The following is a 16,490-nucleotide window of genomic DNA, read 5'->3' as shown; positions in this document are numbered from 1 at the left end:
AGTTAAGGCTGATTTATACTTCTGCGTCGGACCTACGCCGTAGCATAAGACACTTGTTCTTTGCTTTGTTTTATTTTATATAAGAAGGTGTAACATTAAAATATATTAAAGTGCACATAAACGCACACAAAACTCAAGTACATATGGAGGGAGGGGTTCTTGCAGACCAATCACAGCGCTTGCGGTCCGCGTAGAATTGACGCGCTGTTAGATTTTTGGAGAGGTGCACGTCAGGCAACGGCGTATGGGTGTGCGTCTATGCATAAGTTACGGCGTAGGACCGACGCAGAAGTATAAATCAGCCTTTACTCCTTTGGGTGTCATAGTCTTTGGCGCACATATGGGTGTGCTGGAGGAGAGAGTGGGAGAGGCATTACATGTATTTAAAAAAAATAAAATTCCTTTAAATTAATGCGTGCCTGTGTGTGAATATGCGTGTGACTGGTCTAAATGAGTGGGTGAAGGGGTTATGGGTCAAGGATTCGTAGCTTTCAGGAAACTTCCACTTACCTCACAGGAACAATCAATCCTCACCCACGCAAATCTCAACAAACCTTTATGGTCTTGACTGTGAAATTAAAACTAAGCATAACAGGCCTACTAAAGACCTGCATATTCGAATAGCAAAATTCTTTAATTTTGCATAAAAATTAATGTCTGCAGGTTTGAATAACAGTTTGTATTGCAAATTGTCTTGTTTTGGTTCATTTACATCAGTTTCCCCAAGAAATCACAATAGAGTTTAGTGGAGGTTCACCTCACGCAGCTCTGCGGCGGTGGCCATAATTCAGTACTGTTGACTTTTTGTAGGTTCACTGCATGGGCTTGCCATGGTAAACTCACTCTTTGCTTCTCAAGTTGGTTATTCTGGCACAGAACACTCACACCTTAGATGGGGGCCCCATCTGTTCTGCACACAGACAGCATATCAAAATATAACGGTTACAGAACACAGATAACACATACAATGTCAGACAGGTCCCTCCAGAAATCGAATCAGTTCTTCCATGAGTGCTCTCATTTCATATCAAATTTAAATTGTGTTCTTATGTGATCAAGATATTATGGTTTTTATATAAAACCTACTGTATGCAGATCGGCAAGATTCTTTGGTATGCAATATGTCTAATTATGGCAGACATATTTTTTTTAATATCAGAAATTTTAGAGCCTTTTTTTTTGGTAAATGTTTGGAAATTAGGTACTACAGTGGAATAGTATTTCTTAAATAGACTACTGTTTCAAGTATAAATGTCTCCCTCTAATTGAATTCATGGTATTTTAAGAATTAAAAGTAATTTTTTCAAGTTTAAAAAAGTAATGTTAATTTATTTTTCAATATATTTCTAAAAGCCTGTCATCCTCACTGCTGACTCAATGTTGCCTCTTTTTCTTACAGAACACAAGGCTTATGCAAAGATAGAATTATCATGTATAATTAGTACAAACATTTCCATTTCCATAACTAATTAAATGCATGCTATAATATAACTGATTGCAAAAAAATCTTCACTGAGGTAATAAATTACTGCAGTTATTGTGTTACAGGGATGCCATGTGGCAACGGTCACCAGTGTTGGGGGTAGTGCATTACAAGTAAGTTACGCGAGTTACGTAATCAGATTACTTTTTTCAAGTAACTAGTAAAGTAACGCATTACTTTCCATAAAAAGTAACTAAGTAACGTAATTAGTTACTTTTTTATGGAGTAACGCAATATTGTAATGCATTACTTTTAAAAGTAACTTTCCCCAACACTGACGGTCACATAGTCTCAGTTTTCAGTAAACAATGTTAGACAACTATTAAATAACTACTTATCAAAAATACATCACAAAATCCAAAAGTAGAATAAATATATTTAATTACGCAATTTGAGGAGTGCTTCAGTGTGTGTATTTCCTCTATGGGTAGCCTGGTAAGTTCCAGCAATGCAATTTGAGGCACTTTTTCTCTGAATAAGGAGAGAAAATCAGAAAAGAAAAATCACGTTGTTATACAATAAACAGAACCATTTATATTCATTTGTTATATATTTATTATACATAATATTACATGATAATTTAAAATTCATTTAAAAAAACTCAAATGTATGAATTGTCTAGATCCAGCTTTCCATTAGGAGCCTCTCCAGGGTACCACTGCAAGCTTCCTGATGAAACCCCTGCCTCCATCAAGTAATTCATCCACATATCAGCGATATTAAACATAAGTGAATTGCTCTCCTGTGGAATAAGCTTTTCAGGATACAGGTTAAGCCTGATTTCATCATGCAGAAATTAACCACGAATCACTGTGCATAACCAGCCAAAAACCTACTACCAGATTTTCAGTACCATCAAACACTCGAGAAGGAAGAAAACAGAACCTGACTTTGTTGGGTTTAAAGCCTTTAACAGCATATAATGGAAAACAGCAATCCAAAAAAAAAAAGATGGAAAGTATTTGAGCTTTCATTTTGAGTTTTCTTATGCATATACTCTATACAATAACCCTCATGCTGAACATGAATCATAAATATATAATCATGCCAATTCAAAAAGTTGCATTTGCCAAGAGCCAAGAGCCAAGACTGGGATTTCAGTGAGTTGTTTATTTAACCTTTCCTCCTCCCTTTCATTCAGTCATATTGAGAAACGCTAAGACCTGTTGGTAGCACACGTCCATATTAGTTCTTAATGTACTAAATTGTTTCATGCTGTTTAAATAGAGTTTACTGATGCATAAATACCAATGACACTAAATCATGTTTAAAATGAAAGAGAATGCACATATTATTTATATATACAATACCTTCCCACCCTTTCCAAGGATACAACTAGCATTGACCTCTTATTTGCTCTGGAGGTTGTTCAACTATGCGTTTTCCAACTTTTATATTGGAAGGTGGCTGCAGAAATCAGGTCGGGTAAGTTTAGCCTGGAGGGGACGAAGGAGTGTTGGGGGTGGGGGTGGGGGTGGTTGCTGCTGCCTTTCTACATTTTGTTTGCACATTGCCTCTCGGTTGTTGTATGTGGACCAGCTTTTTTTGGATCCCACACCCACATGACTGTGGAACCCAAGGAGATGTTTGGAGTTGACACTTGTTAATAGCGTGTGTCCTATTCCAGTGGTGACTCATCAACCTCCCTGAGATTCACCTGTATACTGAATGTGTGCTTTTACCTTTACAAATGTGAGAACAGAAACACGTTTTTTAATCAGGGCTACTTGCATTTCTGCTTGGCAGATGACTGCATATTATAAACATACACTACCAGTAATCACTAAGTTTTTAAAATGTTTTTGAAGGAAGTCTCTTATGCTCAACAAGACTGCATTTATGTGATCAAGCATTATATGTAATATGTGGTTTCTGAATGACCATCTGACACTGAATACTGGAGAAATGGTTTCTGAAAATTCAGCTTTTACATCATATAAATAAAAATTTAAAATAGAAAACATTTCTTTTTAAATTGTAATAATATTTAACAGTTTTACTGTTTATTCACTATTTTCGGTCAAATAAATGCAGCCTTGGTGAGCATAAGAGATTTCTTTCAAAAATATGAAAACTAAAGACTTATTCCAAACTTTTGACTGTAGTGTATATATACTGTATATCTATATATACACACACAGTAGCCCTTAAACATGTATAAATGTCTTTGCCTTTTATCATCGCAATATCAAACCTAGTGTAGGGCTAATTACAAAATACAGATCAACCATACTTTTCCGCATGCAGCATATGGAGGAAACAAGGCTTGTCCAAATCCAATGATTGTGTCACATCCTTCACTGTCTGTAATATCTCACTATCCTGGGCACATTTGTTACAGTTGAGCTAAAAAAATAAATAAAATGGCGTCTGAAAGTAAAAAAGCGGTATTTGTAAATGTATGTTTCTGACTTTGTCAACTTTTGATTTCATTTGTAGCAAGTAATTAGTATTGTGGTAATCAAGTATTGGCTTACTTCTCACCAAAGCTCTCTCAGTTTTGTTGTAGATCATTGGACCATTATGCTGCATCAGAAGCCTGTCCAAAATCAGTTTCATTACGCACCTTCGCACACAAACACCGCCTACAAAGTCATTGCCTGATAGGGCAGAGAGGCAACAAGTCAAGATTTTGGATGCAGCCAATAATAACTCAGTTGCTTAATAGACATTGCAAAAACAGTGAAAATGGTTCAAAGAAAAGGTCAAGTAATTTTGTCATAAATTCACTTATGGCCAAATAATTTTTGGGAACACTGTACGTGTGTTTCGGGGGCCTTGCTCTGGAGTTCATAGATAGTATATAAAAACATATGCAGTTCTACATAAGCTCATCCAATATGGTCTTATCCAAAGATGTTCAAAAGTTATGTTTTTTCCCCCAGCAGCTCTCGAGGATCATTGTGCACTGCAATTTGCTGTCCCTGTGGACGAGGTTGTTGTTGGAGACAGACAGAGTGGGCAGTCTTCACTTACCTCAGACAGAGTCATGAACAGGCAGGCGGCAGCGAGGAGGAAGAGAGAACCTCGATCCTGTGATAGCCATATGAGATTCCACATGCTCTGATGAGTCATTTCTCCCTCCCTCCCTTCCTCATCCCCCACTCCCTCCCTCCCTCCCTACATATGAAGCGTATGAGCCTGAGTCATCAGCTAGCTTTCTTTCTCTTGCTCCAACCATGCTGCCTTGTCTCTTTTCTTTCTTACTTCTTTCACTATTTCTGTTTCCGTTACGCTGCCACCACTTTCTACCTGTCATTCACATTCTCTCTCTGCCTGTGTGAAACTAATAGCAGGAGAACAATCGGATAGAAATTAACATACATTCTGAGCAACGGCATTGGTATTCCCCCATTCACATCAAAAATTCCCCTCACTGCTTGCCTGGGAGACAACGGATGGCCCTATGCCAAGATGTCAAAATGCGCAGTGAATGAGAGAAGCAGATATATTTGACATAAGAGTTACTGATTTGAATGCGAAAACAGATCTCAAGCACTGGGATCTGGATTTTACTGCATAAGAACATGTTTAGTACCTGAAACGTAACCACCTCAGATTCTGTAAACACTCTTCTCTAAAGGATGATGTCTATAAGGAAAGCACATTTTGGGGCTAATCACTATATTACAGGTTCTGTGGGAGCTGTTATGTTAGGACTGATTTAAGAGCCGTTAATAGCTGAGCATTGCAAGAGCAATAAGGATTTTTAGGGGCATTATGACTGGGTCAGTATAACACAGCTGCCCCTAAAAGTCCCTCACTTTTCTTGCTGACTTATTCACAGTTTCTTTGTCCGGCATCTGCCTGCTGTTCAAGAAATGTTTAAGGTTTATACCATGGCTCTAAAGACTCAAACTAAAGCCCAAAGTAAAGGTCAGTCTGGACTATAATATCCCTCCTCTCCCTGAACAAGGGCCAACCATAATGTCAGACCCTTATTATTAGAATGCATTAAATGGCTAAACTATTTTAAATGACAAACTGTGTTTTTTAACTGAACACAAAGCGGTTTTCAGTGGTTTACAGCAACTGTCATTTACAAATTACAACACCTCTTGATCATTCAGGCAGATTTTTCACAGTACATAACTTTGTGTGCCCTGCTTGTTACAATCAAATTATGCAAATAAAATATTATAGTATTAATAGAAGTCAAAGCAGAAGTCAAAACTTAATGCAAACTCCTGAAACGGTCTGTTAAAACGATAAAACGACTTGCTAATCATTGGTAAATGTGAAAATAAGTAAATATGAAATTGAAAGATTAAGTTTTTGTGAAATAACTGGTAAAACCAATGTATGTTTTAACCTGTATATTATTAATATATTATGGGTATTTTTAAATGCACGCTTTTAATTCCTATATTAGGTGCTAAGTTAAAATATAGCAAATTAGATATTTTGTGGTATCTGAATAGGAACTCATCTTGTAACATCTAATGAAATAACTTTTAAATATACAATTAATTATAATTCCATGCTTTGCATGTGCTGCGTTGGAAGAGGTTAGTTTACAATGATTACAGGCTTTTGCAACTGTCAAGATGTGTGACTGAGCCAGAACAATATACAAATCCTTTGGGAAACTATTGGCAGGCAGCTTTGAGAACTGCTTAATATGACAAATTATGTAAAAATATGTATCAGACATGCTTGGTAACTATCCCAGAATATATACACACACTAACAAAGCTAACCTGCCTCTGCCACTCCCTATACAGTAAAATATTTAATGAGAACTGACATACTTTTCATTTCACAGAAACTAATGAAGTTTATATTTTTGCTTTTTGACATCTTTTTGATATCTTGTTGTCCTTGAACTCAGAATCTTACTTTCAGGCACTCAAAACCAGACTTTTATTTGGTGTTCGAGTCTATTAATTTAAAAATCTTTACTTTACTCTTTGTGTTACAAAAAGGTGCTGTTCTTGTAAGTTATTTTTAGTAAAGAAAAAGGCCTAAATTCCTAAATTCCAATTTGTTTGTATTTTTATATGTTCTAGCCTATGTTTTGATTGTAAGTATATATCTGACATACCACTTCAATATTCACAAATAGTTCTACTTAATAAATAAATAAATAAAAATAACAAAAGTAAAAATATTAAATAATACAACACCTACGTTTTATAATGAAAAACAACTACTCATAACTAAATTCTTAACAAAAGTGTATCATATATTTAATTTGAACATTCATAATAAAATTATGCAAGTTCACAAAATAATTGGCTGATACAAGCCTAAACCAGTAATAATCTTTTGTATCAAATAATCTTTTGTATCAATCATTTTTCTTTTTTCTCTTTCTTTCTTTCTTTCTTTCTTTCTTTTAACTACACACAACTTTTTGTTAAAGTTAACAGATACTGTAAAATACTGATGATGACTAAAGATAATTTCAGATTTTTCAGCCTATATGTATTTAATTATATTAGTTTAATTAGGCTGTAGTAATATGTAGTACTTAAGAATACATAGCCTACATCACATTTTTTTAATATATCAAATATTTTAAGTACATAAATAATTCTGCATTTAAATCATCAATAAAAAAATGAAAGGTTTAAGAAAGTTTTTTTTTTAAGTGTGAAGAACGGAAATTAAACATTTTTATGTTATCAATTATCCCATTATCAAAGAATAGAACACAATCTTTAACTATTCTATTCTGTTGTGTTCTATTTCAGTACTTTATTATTATCAATACTAGATATAAACTCCATTATACATACACACACACGGTCAATTGACAGAGATGGTCACATGGGCCGAAAACTGGGACTTTGTAGGCCAGTTGAATAAAAGGACAACTCACCTTGCCCGCAAAGACCCAGCCTCTGACACACTCTCAGTTGTTGCTGAATTTTGCCTCAGGTTGCGTGATCGTGCGTTAAAAGTGTGTTAGTCTGCGTTAATCTATGACATTTGCAATAGACCATCGGCATATCTCGGAAACGCGATCATCCCAGCGCCTATGACATGAGAAATAACGACACGACGCGTCCAGTGAAGAGCGCGCGAGCCTATCCAACCGCCAGGGTCCCACTTTTTACCTGTCATTTTCACCATGTCCACCACCAGCCTTCCTCCTTGGAGCTTCTTTAGAAAGAAAGGGCATATCGCCTGAAGAAGAACGGAAAATGTTGCCGTGCACCACCAGCCTTCCTCCTTGGAGCTTCTTTAGAAAGAAAGGGCATATCGCCTGAAGAAGAACGGAAAATGTTGCCGTGCAGTGAGAAGTTACTGCCACTCTTCACACATTATCATCACCCGCCCCCTTATTTGCGCTCAACTCCTCATGAAGACACAGTATATCCACAGGGACCGCTTACAACACTCTCCCTTTGCGCAAAAGTGGACGAAGGGAAAAAGTCAATAACACGCGGTGGAACAGTTAACCACGTTAATGCGCAAGCCTTTTGAAATTCTCCATGTATGCTGTTTTAGCCAGAGCGACCCCATGCGCTCGTTATTAATGAATTATCCATCTGGCTGCTGTAGACATATCATATTTGTACATGTTGCGCTGAAGCGCCACCGACTGGTTCCTTTGACCACATGCGGAATAAATTGTGTCTGGGACCAGAATCAGAAAAGCCTACTATGGCGAAGGCTTAGCTTATGAATATCAATGAAGCCAGGCTGACGTTGCGTAGTAACCATTCATGAGTGTCCATTCACGTAGGCTACCCTAATTAATTTTTAATCTTTGGTTACTCTTTAGTTAAACCGGTTGCTGGTTTAACCTACTGGGTAGACGTCACTCAAACTAATTAATATTCATAAGCCAATATTCATCGTAGTAGGATGTGTATATCCGCGCCCGGGACCTCCCAAAATTGGATCGTTGTGTGACTGCATAGCCTGGCTATTTCAAGATCCTCTGTAGAACCGATGATAAATGCACTGAACCTGTAATAATAAATCAAGTTCTTTATGTGCTATTAAAACACTTACTGATTTAGTGGCATTTTATAAAAATAAAGAAATTAATTAACTATATATTAACACATTTTTTAGTGCCTTTACTTAATATATAATTAGAAAAAATCCATTATTATTACATTTATGTCGCCTCTAAAGTCTGTTAAGTGTTTAAATTGAATGTCTGTGTAACACCATTTAAAAAGTGTGTTACATTTATTTCTGGGTTTTATAGGCCTCTTTTGAAAACTGAAATTATCCTATCATTAGGCAACAGACTGTAAATGTATGCTTTTTTCTTCAGTTATTTGGGATTCCCATTTTAAAGGCTCTCATTGCAGTGTGGAGCGGCCCCCTGTGGTTACACATTAATATACCATTCGTAAACACTGGTATTAATTTACATTTTCCACGACTGTAGTTGCATAGGTAAATATTACGGGCCTATATAACAAGTAAAATAAAAAGAACATAAAATAATTTATACAAAAACATTTTAAAAGCAAATTTAAATACCAATATTGTGTTTGTAAAGATGTTTTTTTTTCGTGTTCTCTGTTGTTTATGTTTTTCCCAGATTATGTTTAAAGAGATTTGTCGTTTTGTTTACAAGATTTAATTCATTGAAATTGCTTCTCAATGGAAGACACGCCCTTTATAATGTCGTCATCACGCTTCGGGCTCGAGGCGGAGAGTAGAGGATTTCTGTCATTCGGCCCGTACGTATATTTACACAAAATATTCAACTGTACGAATGACCATCCACATTGCATTCGTTATTCAGCTAACATCGGCGATCCTCTGGTGAGTCTCCATCACTGTTCATCACGCTGTTTGTGCGAGCAGGGATGTCAGCTGATGATTGTTTTCATCTCTCACATCATTCTCTAAATGCTGTTATCTTACTTCTTTCGGAAACTGTCTGATACTAACCCACACATAGTGCATTTTAATCAGCACAGATGACGCTTTTAGCCATAGGGAGATATATGATGGGCCTAGTGAACTGAGCAGTAATGGCCTGTAAATCAGTGCAAAGTTGTTGTACAGCTGCTCCTCATGGCCTTTAAAATTGATGATTGAGTCGGAAGTGGTACAAGCTTTTGAATTGTGCTCCAATGTCGCACTGTTGCTGTTGTTGTGTCATGCCATGCTTATATTACACATGTAAACATGAGGGCTGTGAGTTGTATCTGGGCTCGTTCAGTGAGGTGGGCAGACTTGACCGGTGTAGCAGTCGATTCTGTTCCCCTCTGGAAGTTGTGTTCCCCCTCGGGTTGCCAGGTCTGTGTAATAAACCCAACCAAATAGTTAATCAAACATTGCCCCAAAGTAGCCCAATTCCGCGGAATAAATATTGTGGATTTGGCAACACTGCAGCATGCAAATACACCAAACACAACTGGATGTACGGAAAGCAAAAATAGACAAATGTGTTGCTACACTGCAGCATAGTAAAATGATTCTCACACTCCAGTTAATGTTCTGTGATTTTTGTATTCTTCTTGCAACTGTTCCTTTGTTTATGTCCGAGTTTTTGAAGTTTAATTTTGCCTATGCAAATTAGTGTAATCTGTCCGTGCTGACGTCCAAACTCAGGGCATAGGCTATTACTGTTTCCATATCAACAATACATTTTAATTAATATTATATTTGATTAATCTGTTTACCTTCTCACTGATACAGTGGAATATATTTAATCAGAACACTTATCCAAACCTTTTTTTCCCCTCAAGAACGCCTTGCATACAAGATGCAAGTGTGGAACATAATGTTGTAATTGTAATTGGCATACAATCTCAGAGTGCACCAGATAAATCAATTGATCAATCATTCAAAATAGCTCAGTTATAAATAAGGGAGATGACCACAAAATGTTGTCACCTGAATGACTGTTCTTGTTGGCATATGAAAGCAATGGATCCAAACCTATATGAGGAAATTCTAAATTACAAAACTCGAGGTGTTTATCCATTTGTCATAAAAAGGAGCAGAAATATTTCATTTGCAGATGTTCCTCCAGTTTCCAAGTTGATGGTAAGCAAACTACTTTAAGTGATAACTCCTCTACACTGACAAGTTTTCTCATAGTAAAGTGAGGTATAGTGATACACCAAGACTAGATACTAACAAAAAGTCAATGCTTGTCAAGAAACTATACTTACCTGACTTGAAGCAACTAGCACATTGACAAAATGTTCATGTGTGCATAGGGTTCTGATTTGTACACAACATTTATGGTTCATTGTATATTTATTTTAATGTATGTTTTGCACACACCACACATGAGGATTTGTTTAAGCTTTCAGTGCACACATAAATACAACAACAGCAAGGCATATAATAAAAAAGAAAAATATATTAGCATAAATGAGTAAGTATAAGACAGTATAAAACAGAATAGCCAAAGCCTTAAGCATCACATTGAAATCGGTAATAAATTTGATTGGAAAAAAAAAAAGGAAATAAATTTCAAGTTGAAAAACCTCTCTTCTTAAAACTATTTTAAAGTTTCGGATTAAAGACGGTATTTTGAACCATTTGACTTGCCGTACATCCAGTTGTGCTTCTTGCGCACGCTAGTTCTGATCGTACGTATGTATAAATAGGCAACTACGTAAGAATTGTAGTATGGTTGCGTAAAGGGAAACAGGCATTCCTAGGGGAACAGAATCGACTGCTACACCGGTCAATGCAGTAACAAAAAACATCACTTATTACAAGCAAATACGTTAATATAAAACAGCACATCTCTTTTAGTTTGTATGAAAGCCCTAGAGCTTCCTGTGAGTAATTCTTCATACTAACGCATGCATTGTTTTGATTATTTTCCATTTTTAATAATAAAGGTATTACTGTAGGCACCACGGGATAGTGAAGATTCTGCGTGTTGTGTTCCATAATAGAAACTACATATTGCGTAATTATGCAAATGTGTCATTGTTCCACACCTGTATGACTTGTTTTCTTTTGTGGAGCACAAAAGAAGATATTTTAAAGAATGTTGGTAACCAAAAAGGTTGGTGCCATTGGCTATAATAATAATAACAACAACAACAACAACAACATGAATGAATACATACATATATACTGAGACATTTCTTTCTTCTATATCTTTCTATGTCTTCTATGTTCTGCAGAAGAAAGAAAATAGTTCAGAAAAAGTTGACGTGATTAAATGATAACAGAAATTTCATTTTTGGAGAACTACCCCTTTAACATGCTGAAGAATTTGTTGTAGAACCAAACAAGATATTACAATAAAAAATATTCCAATAGATGATGCATAGAACATTAAATGTATATGTGACCCTGGACCACAAAACCAGTCATAAGGATACATTTTTTTTAAAATTGAGATTTCTACATAGTCTGAATAAATAAGCTTTCCATTGATGTATGGCCTTAGACCACAAAACCAGTCATAAGGGTCAATTTTTCGAAATTGAGATTTCTACATAGTCTGAATAAATAAGCTTTCCATTGATGTATGGTTTGTTAGGACAGGACAATATTTAGCTGAGACACAACTATTTGAAAATCTGGAATCGGAGGGTGCAAAAAAATAAAATAAAAAAATCCAAATATTGAGAAAATCGCCTTTAAAGCTGTCCAAATGAAGTTCTTAGCAATGCATATTACTAATCAAAAAATTACGTTTTGATATATCTACAGTAGGAAATTTACAAAATATCTTCATGGAACATGATCTTTACTTAATATCCTAATGATTTTTGGCATAAAAGAAAAATAGATAATTTTGACCCATACAATGTATTTTTGGCTGTTGCTACAAATATACCCGTGCGACTTATGACTGGTTTTGTGGTCCAGGGTCACATATGTATGGACATTGTATATATAAGTATGTACATTATTCCCAGACAGTGTTACTACTTTAGTTTGAGGGCATATTTTAATTTTACCATGACCACAGGTTTTTTTTTTTAAAAGGTCATGTTGGTCAAGCTTATACTGTCTTCTGTCAATACTACTTGCTCCTCAGGCTTTCAGAATGCTGTACCAATTCTACTCTCTATTCTCTGTCCCATAGTGGGGGTGGGGTGAGTGAGGGCTGCTGTGAGGATCCCACACTGTGGGGCAGCCACACACTGAATGGTGTCTCCCACAATGAAGGCGTTGGTGGATGCAGTCTGGGTGGTGTGGAGCATCGGGGCCTCAATCTATGACTACATTCACACCAGTGCCATGGAAGAACGCATTCACTCACTGGAGAGTGCTATAACCATCCACCAGTGTGTCATTGGCCTGCTCTCTGCTGGACTTGTGGCCCTCTTCACCTACATTCTGTTAAGGAAGCACTGACCCAGGATTTCAGCCTTTTTTTTTTTTTGTATGCAAGACTACATCGGTGACATCAGAGGGAATTCTGGAACCATGTTGATGCCAAGCTTTGTTCAGTTCATTTTAAAGGGATTTTAACATGTCTGACTTTTACCTAATTGATTATTTACTAAACTTTATTAGTTTCTAATTCTGTTAAAATTTCACTACTGTATTATCTGGGTTGATGTGATTCAGAGTAATCTGGTAAACCAAAATAAGCGTATCTCTAAATCAAAAGTAGTCTTCCACCATGTCTTATAATGGACTTTTAAGGTCATTGATGGCTACCACAGAGGAAAGATTCGGAGATGCTACCTGTCCACGGTTCTTTACACAAAGCTTGATGACAGCTGAACAAACACAAAACAACTACTGGATCAGCAGGCTTTTCAGCCTGTTTGCTGCTATCATCAGTGGAGTCAGCTTGTGTGTCTTGGTTACTTTTAACAAAACATTCAACTTGGCAATGACTACGCATAATGTAATATATATATATATATATTTATTATGTTAACCTATGACATCTCAGCTTATTTCTTAACATTATGGTTAATGAGAGGCATCAATTACTTGATTAAATTCTTGATTTTACAACTTGATAGAGAACTTAAAGTGGCCTTAATCACTAAAGGTATCTGATGTAGTCAACTTGACAATGTTATCAGTGTATTAACTACTACTATATGTAGATGGGTTTTTAATTTGGTTTCATGTTAAAGTTCATCGGTTAATGCACCATTGTGTTTTATAGGTTATAATTTTTACTTTTACCATGTTTCCTCAGAAACGTTTTCTCCTGGGGCAAAAAAACTACCATTAAAAATGTTACACCTGTTCTGTCAGCAAAACGAATGTCTATCTTTATAATGCAAAAGAAAAGTCAGAGTATTTTGACTTTGAATTGATGCTACGCTACCTACTAAAGCATTTCTCTATTGTACTACGTTTGAATTGAACTTTTGTTTTATTTGGTGTGCTGTTCTAAGTGAGGATCTCTTAAAATCCAATGTAAAGCATTTCTTTAACAAAGACAATGTCATAAAATGTTTATTACTGGAACAACAGAACAGTGCAAATGTCTACGCACCAGCATGTTTGAAAAACTTCAGAAGGACCGGGAAATTGGGCTTTTCAAAGCGAAATCACTGAAGCCAGTTTGTGGTCCAAATATGAACAATACAGAAAACACATTGAAGATTCATACTGGTTTTACATGTGCCCAGTCTGCAGAAGTGTGTACTTCGTAGTAAAATGCTCAACACTTTCGCCCTCCAGGGTCTTAACAGCCCTCCAGTGGAGCTTCCCACAGTTCTCTGGGTTTCCGTGGCTTCCCAGCTTTTCCTTGATGTATTCCATCCAGAGATCTAAGACATCAAATTATTTACAAAATCAGAGAAATATACTACTCAAAGTATGAAAGAGAGTTGCCTATTTAAAGGCTAAAAGCACTGAATCACACTCACCTTCATCTGAGGAACCGAATTCACGAAGCGCTCGCTCATAGTAGTCTCTCAGGTTACTCATCTTTGGTGTCTCCTGAGAGAATAATACAAATCAGTAACACACTGTACGTTTTTATATACACATGTCTGCTGGTTACTAAATATTTTAGACACCTGTCTATGGGATGATATTAGACTCAAAATGATTAATAGATGCACGCACAATTATCCATGTACTGCATACATTTTATACATGTATCTTACTAACCACAAACAAATGCCTTTCAATTTGAGTCTGTGGAATTCGGGATTAAATTATTGTGCAGCGATTTGTACAAATACAGACATGTTTGTGAATAAAAATGTTCTGTTCTGCATTAATATATCATAAATTGCTCATGCAAAAAGGAATCCATGCATATGTGGATCAGGTGACACGCATGCATTAATTGATGTCTAGTTCGAGTCGATCTTGTTCGGTTCATTTGGATTTTGAGACTTAATTTTCGCAGTTTACATCATTTCACGTCCCCCACACACACAGCTACCAACGAACAAGGCCCAGTGCAATTCATTAACGTGTACACGATTTGAAAAAATCGCAAATGTGCGTCACTACACTAAAACAAATGCTTTTCAACCGGTGTCTGCAGAGTTAAGAATTACATTAATGTGCAGCATTTTGTTCAAATAGAGACATATTTGTGAATACAAATGTTATGGTTTGTATTAAAGTATCATGATTTGTGCATGTAGCGATTAAAATGTGCATTTGTGGATCAGGTGACACGCGTGCATTCAGTCATGTCTCTTCTGAGTCGATTCTATTTGATTCATTTGAATTGAGACTTTCCTTCCGCCCTTTTAGCCTTGCGCAATCCACACACACACAGCTCGCGATCCACGCGCAGCTGAGCCACAGAACATCAGCGACCACTAGATGGCACCAGACCCACTCACATGTGCGCATTCCATTGTGTACACTGTAACTGATTTTTGTAATTTGAACAGTATTATACTGTAATATGTACAGTAAGATACTGTAAAATGTGTATACAGTATTTTACTGTAAACCGCAAAGGATTATGGGAAAATATACGGTCACTACTGTATTTCCTCACTACTGTAAATCAATTTACAGTAGTGAACTTGCCCGCGAAAAACTGACCAATGGCAAGGGAGTTCTTTTTTGACTTTGGTGGAAGTGGCTGTAAAAGGACAAAAGAGAAATGCACCGTTAACTCGACGAAAGGTTAGTATATTATTTCTGTTTTATGCAAAACTGCATTTTTTACAGTAAATTACTGGCATCCAGCTGCCAGTAAGTTACTGTAAAATTTACAGCAACCTATTTACAGTGTACGGTTTTATGAATGTTACATTGTGTTTTCTTTGTTGCTTTTTGGTTTGGCTATTCTCTGCCGTAGAAATATAATAAATCTGTTTTATTGTACTTGTTCTAATTTAACTTGTCTTAAGATACAGATTAGCTTATATTAATTTTGCCAAACAAGAACTTTGTGACGGTACCTTGTTTTTTTCTTTCTTTTTGTAATTCAACATAGCCTATTCCGCGCTCAAGCGGATCGCATAAATAGCTAGAACATTTTATTTAGGCGACTTATTACCAAACTTTTCTGAGTGAGTGTCTGCAAAGATGAAGCTGACGATGCTGATGAATGACTTTATTCTCGAAATTTAATTATTTTTATTCTCAATATTTTATTTCTACATTTTTCTGACTATTCTTTCCAAAAAAAAAAAAAAAAAATTCATGGTCTTCTTCACATGAAAAATCATTCTCTTCACATGAGCAAATATGTGCTCAGCCTGAACGGCACGGATTGTACTACAAGCTGTTTTAATTAACCAGTGTATCTAGATTTTATAGTGTATCTATATGTTTGGTTGACTATTTTATTCTGATAATGAACAGGCTGCAGCGTTTGCAATGCTGTATGTGTGTGCGTGAGTGGCCGGCGCGATCGAACAGCGGAAACAAACAACTGTTATTTTGATTAGCCGTCGTACCTACAATGACTGTGCACTGTGTAAACAATGAGTGACGTATACGCGCGAGAGATCACTTCCGGCGCTTGCGTAAACTACGCCAGAGCGCGTACACACCTCACGCACCGGAAGCCGTGCACACGCACAAAGACAGTTGGACACAGTGGTGTATTAGAGGTCAAATATGACGTGACGTGACATGTGATGTGACATGTGGCCAAGTATGGTGACCCATACTAGGAATTAGTGCTCTGCATTTAACCCATCCAAAGTGC

General features: G+C 36.4%; 1 protein-coding gene and 2 long non-coding RNA genes across 4 annotated transcripts in view; 1 reads left to right on the top strand and 2 right to left on the bottom strand.

Annotated features, from left to right (window-relative positions):
* Positions 1-248: 248 nt before the first annotated feature.
* LOC107669549 (uncharacterized) lies at positions 249-7,606 on the bottom strand. 2 transcript variants are annotated; one of them, XR_001632004.1, is made up of 3 exons: positions 7,546-7,606; positions 1,870-1,954; positions 249-910 (listed from the first exon to the last, which is right to left on the bottom strand). It is a non-coding gene; the product is annotated as an uncharacterized LOC107669549 (long non-coding RNA). The 2 variants fall into 2 exon arrangements; XR_001632005.1 differs by lacking the exon at positions 7,546-7,606 and having other exon boundaries at positions 249-349; positions 758-910; positions 1,870-2,066.
* A 1,490-nt stretch (positions 7,607-9,096) lies between these two features.
* LOC107669541 (uncharacterized) lies at positions 9,097-13,934 on the top strand. The gene is made up of 2 exons (XR_001632002.1): positions 9,097-9,220; positions 12,471-13,934. It is a non-coding gene; the product is annotated as an uncharacterized LOC107669541 (long non-coding RNA).
* Positions 13,795-16,490, bottom strand: part of LOC107669540 (U3 small nucleolar RNA-associated protein 6 homolog) — a 13,883-nt gene continuing 11,187 nt past the window's right edge. The window contains exons 13-14 of the mRNA XM_016461812.1: positions 14,227-14,299; positions 13,795-14,127 (exon numbers count right to left, since the gene is read on the bottom strand). Of these exons, the coding sequence (XP_016317298.1) occupies positions 13,973-14,127; positions 14,227-14,299 (228 nt within the window). The 3' untranslated portion in view covers positions 13,795-13,972. The remainder of the gene's footprint in view (positions 14,128-14,226; positions 14,300-16,490) is intronic.

The sequence above is a fragment of the Sinocyclocheilus anshuiensis genome, unplaced genomic scaffold (assembly GCF_001515605.1).
Source record: "Sinocyclocheilus anshuiensis isolate Anshui unplaced genomic scaffold, SAMN03320099.WGS_v1.1 scaffold612, whole genome shotgun sequence".
NCBI classification, from domain to species: Eukaryota; Metazoa; Chordata; class Actinopteri; order Cypriniformes; family Cyprinidae; genus Sinocyclocheilus; species Sinocyclocheilus anshuiensis.
The sequence above is the reverse complement of the archived record's forward strand: the minus strand, read 5'-3'. Positions and strand labels throughout refer to the sequence as shown.